Source organism: Notothenia coriiceps, unplaced genomic scaffold (genome assembly GCF_000735185.1).
Source record: "Notothenia coriiceps isolate Sejong01 unplaced genomic scaffold, NC01 NC01_scaffold00008519, whole genome shotgun sequence".
Lineage (NCBI taxonomy): Eukaryota > Metazoa > Chordata > Actinopteri > Perciformes > Nototheniidae > Notothenia > Notothenia coriiceps.
The window spans coordinates 8,663-15,350 of NW_011341220.1; the positions used below are offsets into that span (position 1 = coordinate 8,663).

A 6,688-nucleotide genomic window follows, 5' to 3' on the forward strand; every position below is an offset into this window, starting at 1 on the left:
ACTTTGCCCTACAAATCATTGAAATGTCTGTGAGTTTTGGCTTTACGCTGTGCTCACTCCCGCGAGGTGCAATGGGTCTGTATAACACGGCGCTAACAGTTCACGAGCGTGCGCCCCGCCCCCCGTTGATAGTTCACGACTGTGCTCTGTCTCCTCCTCCTCCCCCCCCCCACCTCCGTTGACCTCTCTCAATTCTCTCTCTCTCTCCCTCTCCCTCTCCCTCTCTCTCCCTCTCTCTCATATTTGTATGATTGTATTTTTGTATTGTTGGAAACGTATTTCGATCTGTCTGTCTGTACACACAAACTGAAAGATTGACATTAAAAGTTGACTTTGACTAAAAAGCAGAAATATTTNTTGTATTTTTGTATTCGGGATTGTTGGAAACGTATTTCTATCTGTCTGTCTCTACACACAAACTGAAAGATTGACATTAAAAGTTGACTTTGACTAAAAAGCAGAAATATTTTTGAATTGAAGCCCTAACTAAAAAGCTGTTTTTTAAGTACTATTATAAGAGTATAATACCGGACCTAACATAGAAAATATTAGCAAGCATTCAGCTGCCGCGTGCTCTTCCATGAACTCTTGATATGTTCCCCTCTCTCACTTTGCGGTTCCTGATAGACTCACTATCCAGAGTTTCGGGTGCGCGCACTACTTCCTCCTTTCCGCACTGTAACAACTCAAATCGAAACTCCAGTTACTCTCCACTCTCCGTCGTATAAGAGAAAAAGTCCCCAAGTTCAAAATACCCAGTCAGTCCCACCCCTTAGCCTCTAATACAACGTATGTCTTGGAGAGCTAGCAAATCAAAGCGCGAGCATAATAAGGCCCTTTGTGAATACGTAAACAAACGACTGTACGAGAATCCACCCCGAGAATTACATCATCACATTTTCAGATGATACAGCCATCCTTGTCTTAATGCACAAAGGCAGCAGTTCATCGGCTTATCACTCTGAAATAGAGAGATTTGTGCAGTGGTGTGATTTTAACCAACTTTTGCTGAATGTGAAGAAGACTGAGGAGATGGTGTGTGGGACCCAAAGGGAGTGGGTGACCATAGGTTATCCACAATGAACCCATAGCTCAGGTCAGCTCCTATAAGTACCTTGGTGTTCACATAGATAGTACACTCAGGAGGAAGGCGCATGTTGAAGGTCTGTGGTCTAGACTTCAACAGCGGTTGTATTTTCTGTGGAGACTCTGGGCTTTCGGAGTCGAGCAGAAGCTCATGTTACTGTTCTATCATGCAGTGTTGGAGAGCATCATGAGGTATGGTATCAATGCCTGGCACGGTAACTTGACAGTGGAGTCAAATTAATGAAAATGATGGGGGTTAAAAAAAAACCATCTCTCTAAAACATATACGGGCAGTCCATTATCAGACAGGCAAAAACAATGTGTCTGATCCCACCCACATACTCCACCCAGAATTCCAGCTCCTACCTTCTGGTAGAAGATTCAGGGTTCCCAAGAGCAGGCTGAACCGCTATAAGCACTCGTTCCTACCTATGTCCATTAAGCTTCTTAACATTCACATGAAATTAAATGTAATGAAATGTACTTTTTAAATGTTGGCCTTGAGGGTTGTGCAATAGGTCGCCATTGTCAGTATGTGCGTCTGTGTATTGTGTTTGTTCAAACGGTGTATGAGTAATTATATGTGTATGTCTCTTAATGTTTATTCACTAGCAGGAACCACATACACATATAATTACTCATACACCGTTTGAACAAACACAATACACAGACGCACATACTGACAATGGNAGAGCCCATAGAGTTAAAGGTGTTGGCCGTTAGCTGTAAAAATCCATAGATTAGCCGCACCGTTATATAAACCGCAGCGTCGAAAAATAGGGAAAAAGGCGCGGCTTATAGTCCGAAAATTACGGTAACCTAAAATCAAACTGCCGCTGAGGCACCAGTTAGCGGATCTTACGCAGGACAAAAATCTCCCTTTGTGCATTTTATTCCAATAACAAAGTACAATGAACAGATTTCCTTTATTTCTTTTCCTTTAGCCTTTCCTTCTGGTGGAAACTCAAAACACATTTGTACAGATTAGCCTTTCAGGAAGCAAACTCCCGCTCTTTCTCAATGCATTTCAACCTGTCATCAAATGGTGTGTTGAATTTGCATTATCCCCCTTTTAATGCACAATTTCATCGTTTTACCTTTGATCAAAATACATTCTTACATGTCTACTCTCTGCTATTTGTAGTTAGTTTGTTTGTCTTTTAGTGGTAACTGTATTCTGTGTGATATCAATTGTCTGTGACATGTCTATGTGAAGCACCTTGAACTGCACTTATTGTATGAAAGGTGCGAAACAAATAAAGATTATTATTATTATATTATTATTAAGAGTCAAAGTCAACTTTATTGTCAAGAATTCCACATGTGTTATACATACAGAACATTCAAAATACCGTTTCTCGCAGTCCCTCAGTGTGACACATAAAACAAGATAAGAAAAGGGCCTAGGTTAAAGGGGTATAACAACTAAGTAGTAATAAGTACTAGGTAATAAATATATTTAAAACAAAAAAACACAATCAACAGAAACATGAATGTGACATTAGTGCAAGTATTCCTTAGAGCAAAAAATAATAAGTGATGTTCGAAGTACAGTAACAGCAGAGATGAGTAGAAAAGTGATGAGGGAAGTGTGTGTGTGTGTGTGTGTGTGTGTGTGTGTGTGTGTGTGTGTGTGTGTGTGTGTGTGTGTGTGTGTGTGTGTGTGTGTGTTAAAGTCTAGGTCCATTTGGGGCAGGGGGGAAAGATGGGAGGCAGGGAGAGAGAGAATACATTTACTTTAAGCAATAACAACAAGAAAATACATAAATAAATACATATATAAAGCGATATCCAGCTGCAGCAGGGATCTTCTTTCTTCCTGTAACCACAGTGTTTTTAAATGTTTTCCTGCAGCGAGTCTCAGATAAAGTACGACCACTACCTGGTTCCCAACGCTCTGCTGGAGCACGGCCTGCTGTGTCTGGAGCAAGGCAGGAAGTCTGAAGCCATCCGACTGCTAGAAACCGCAAAGTAGGTTTTTAAAATGGATGATTCTGCATTTTTACACTCAGTGTTCACCCACCAGTCAGCACTTTAGATATTGTTTTTTTTAAATGTCTTCATCATAAATCTTATGCGTGGTAGAATAAACAGCAAGGTTTGCTTTCACTTTAGTGTTTGTGATTTATGGGTTTATTATTATACACACGGATGTATTGCTAGAAAAAGCCTACAGGGCACAGGTAGAGGGGCCCAATTAGTCAGGGGCCCCTCTGGCTTAACTTACACAATATTACTCAAAGAGACACCAAACACTAAAAACAGATTCAAAATGAACCAATAGAGAAAGGTTCAGTAAAAAAGAGACTCAAAAGGACTACAAATATATACAGAATGACTATTAAGAGACTTACATTGACTATAAAGAGACACTCAATGACCGTAAAGGGATGCATAACAACTACACCAAGACATCAAATGGTCACAATAATACAGAGAAGGACTGAGAGATGCTCAATGACTACAAAGAGACACACGGAGGCCAAACACCTCTAAAGTCTGGGTGTCTGTCTGGGAGTATACAGTAAAGTGCTCATTATAATACTCATTTGTGAAATAATAATTTAGATTGACCTCTGATCAGAGAGGGCAAAAGTACACACATCCTTTACTCAAGTAGAAGTACAGATACTCGTGTTTAAAAATACTCTGGTGAAAGTAGAAGTACTGACTAAGCTTCTTTACTCAAGTCAAAGTAAAGAGGCTTTGAAATGTACTTCAGTAAAAAGTACCCATAACTATCAGCTGTTTTAAAGAGTACCTGACCTCCCTTTATATTAATAGAACAATAATGTCATTGTTAGCTAATGAATGTTTCCATGCTGAACAACGGCAACATGACAACGTTTTCATTGGTCCCTCTTCTTTAGAGAAGACCAGGAAATGATGGATACACGGATCGTGTTCAAATCAATAGGCACGCAATGACTCTAAATAATAATGATCACGCCACCAAACACACATTCAGACTAAAGGAACCAGCCTGTTTGGAAAATGAGAGAAGTAGAAAGTACAGGTATTTGTGTTCAACATGTAAGAAGTAGAAAGTACAGGTATTTGAGTTCAACATGTAAGAAGTAGAAAGTACAGGTATTTGTGTTCAACATGTAAGAAGTAGAAAGTACAGGTATTTGTGTTCAACATGTAAGAAGTAGAAAGTACAGGTATTTGTGTTCAACATGTAAGAAGTAGAAAGTAAAAACTTGTCAGAAAACTAAGTAGTGGAGTAAAGTACTGATACCAGAGACATGTACTTAAGTACAGTAACAAAGTATTTGTACTCCACTACTTCCCACCTCTTTTCAAGGTTCAAGGCCTTTATTAGTCATACGTACACAGCTACAGTGTAGTTATGACGATGAAAATCTTAGGTCACAGACTCCTCCAACAGTGCAACACAATAAACCAGAAAAACAGCAAAAAATAGTTATCTGATTTGATTTTAAATGTTTATTCTGTTTCAGGCAAAACTACAAGAACTACTCGATGGAATCGCGGACTCACTTCCGGATCCAGGCAGCTATGCACAAAGCTAAAGGCGTGGCGGAGAACGGCCTCCATTCCCCGTGTAGCCCTTAACGGACAGAGGAGGGCCCGCCAGAGCAGACACAGCCTTCTGTCCTCCCACAATGCAACACTCAGCCCACCCCTGCCCACATTATAAGGGCAGGTGATCTGTTTGGGTGCTGCCTTCTCTTTGTGTGGCCCTGGGTGGCTAAGGCAGGTTTGCTTAGTCCTCTTCTAGAGATATATTATGATGAAATCGGCTTCTTAGAGCGATTTGAAATAGAGACAAATGTGCCTATATTTATGAAACATTGCTTCTATAGCAGGCTTGTTCATCCAGCACTGTGTTTCCACCCATAAGGGGCGCACTCGGGTGGGAAACCAGCTGTGAAGTAAATAAATACTGCTCCTCAATTATCCCCAGAATAAAAACGTGCCCAGTTTAGGGTGCAGGGTTGGATCTAATGGAGTACCAAACACCAAATATATAGATTACTCATGCAGACTCCACCCAGCACGAGAACAAATGTACCTGGTTGCTAAAAATGCTCTCACACCCACTTTTAATTCCTGTAAAATGGAGATTGACGATGAAAATGACAAACAATTATGTGTTGACATCATGCAACTCACCGCATTAACCATGTGACTGTTTTGTACCATGTTATTTGATACATTCTGGTTGACGGGTTTCATCTATATTTAGATATTTTAACAAAACCAATATGACCTATTTAGAGAATATACATTATTTATATGTTGGTTTCACTTTTTACACTACATAAGTTTTAAGAGCGAGGGATTGTTTATTTTACATTTGTCTTCCTTTACTTGAAACCTTTTGAAACCTGTTTTCATATGTTCATTCAGTCTCCTTCTGTATTAACCCTTACATGTAATGGCTTTTGCACAGAGCTTTGTAAATCAGCCAAGAGTGAAAAGATCATAAATGCAAAGAGCTGTTCTTTACATTGATATATTGTAAATGGCACCTTTTACACGAATTGTCCCGTTTTAAGAGGGCAGATGAATGCGTCTTTTAGAAAGGCAGATCCCTTCTTTTCTCCTCGTGGCGTTTGGGACGGGCTCCAGCGGTACTTCAGCTTGAACAAACGGGCCATTCACCCCGAGCAGAAAAAGGACCTTTGCTCGTCCGCCTGTTGCATCTTTAGTGAGTGAAGAAGCTCCGAACACAAAGCCAGAACAGTCTTCACCGCTTTGAGAACATCCTCCGCTGCTCCTCCTCCATCAGCCATGCTCGACAACAACCATCTATACAAGGACGTGAACATAATAACAACGCTACTTTGTCAAAAAAAAAAATCTGTATATGAAAAAAAACAACGTTTGTAATGACTGATGATACGACAAAAAAGGGTCACCTCTAATCATGTTAGTGGGGAGGTTTCGCTAAGTGTCCAAAACCTAGAAACTAAGATGGTGTCTCAAGTGTTGGAATTAGAGAAGTGTTGATTTATTCATGATTAGAGTAACGTTTGGGATTCAAGACGATGACTAGGTCGGTTTCAATTTATTTTATTGGTGAAGGAAATCTACTTTTAATTTTGTTTTAACCTATTTCCAAATTATATTTCATGGTCTGATAATTAACTTAGCGAATTTTACATTTTCCCCCCTTTTGGTTTTGCAGAAATAGCTGAAAGAAACTCTTTCAAATTGTGATGTGGCATTGTGATGTTTACAATCAGCGTATTTTATCGGGCACGGCTACTACTGTGCAGAATGACATTCCTGTACAGACTGAATGTTTCTATTGTAATTTAAGATGAAGCAACTTAAAAACAAACCATCTCATTTTGTGTTGTCTTTTTTGTCACCCGTGCACCACAAAGAAAAGCACCAAATACAAAGTGCTCTGCACTGAAGGTTATTATTTACAGAACAAAGAGGCTCTGCAAATATTTGCACACGTTGTTCTCATCTAATCCTCTAGAAACAGTGAGTAGGCCAAGTAATCTCTTGTTGATATGCAAGCAATGGATAAGAACACAAGGGATATTGGAACAGTGGGTCTGAATCATATTGATTTGAAAATAAGCAAAGAAAACAAGCAAGAAAACCCTGAAATATCAGA

At 39.7% G+C, this 6,688-nt stretch overlaps 1 protein-coding gene across 1 annotated transcript; it reads left to right on the forward strand.

The window, feature by feature from the left end:
• The first annotated feature begins 2,926 nt into the window (after nt 1–2,926).
• LOC104944626 (tetratricopeptide repeat protein 39A-like) lies at nt 2,927–6,408 on the forward strand. Its single transcript, XM_010770195.1, has 2 exons — nt 2,927–3,057; nt 4,551–6,408. Exons 1-2 carry the CDS (start codon nt 2,927–2,929, stop codon nt 4,663–4,665), a joined length of 246 nt encoding a protein of 81 aa, XP_010768497.1. The 3' UTR covers nt 4,666–6,408.
• The last annotated feature ends 280 nt before the right edge of the window (nt 6,409–6,688 follow it).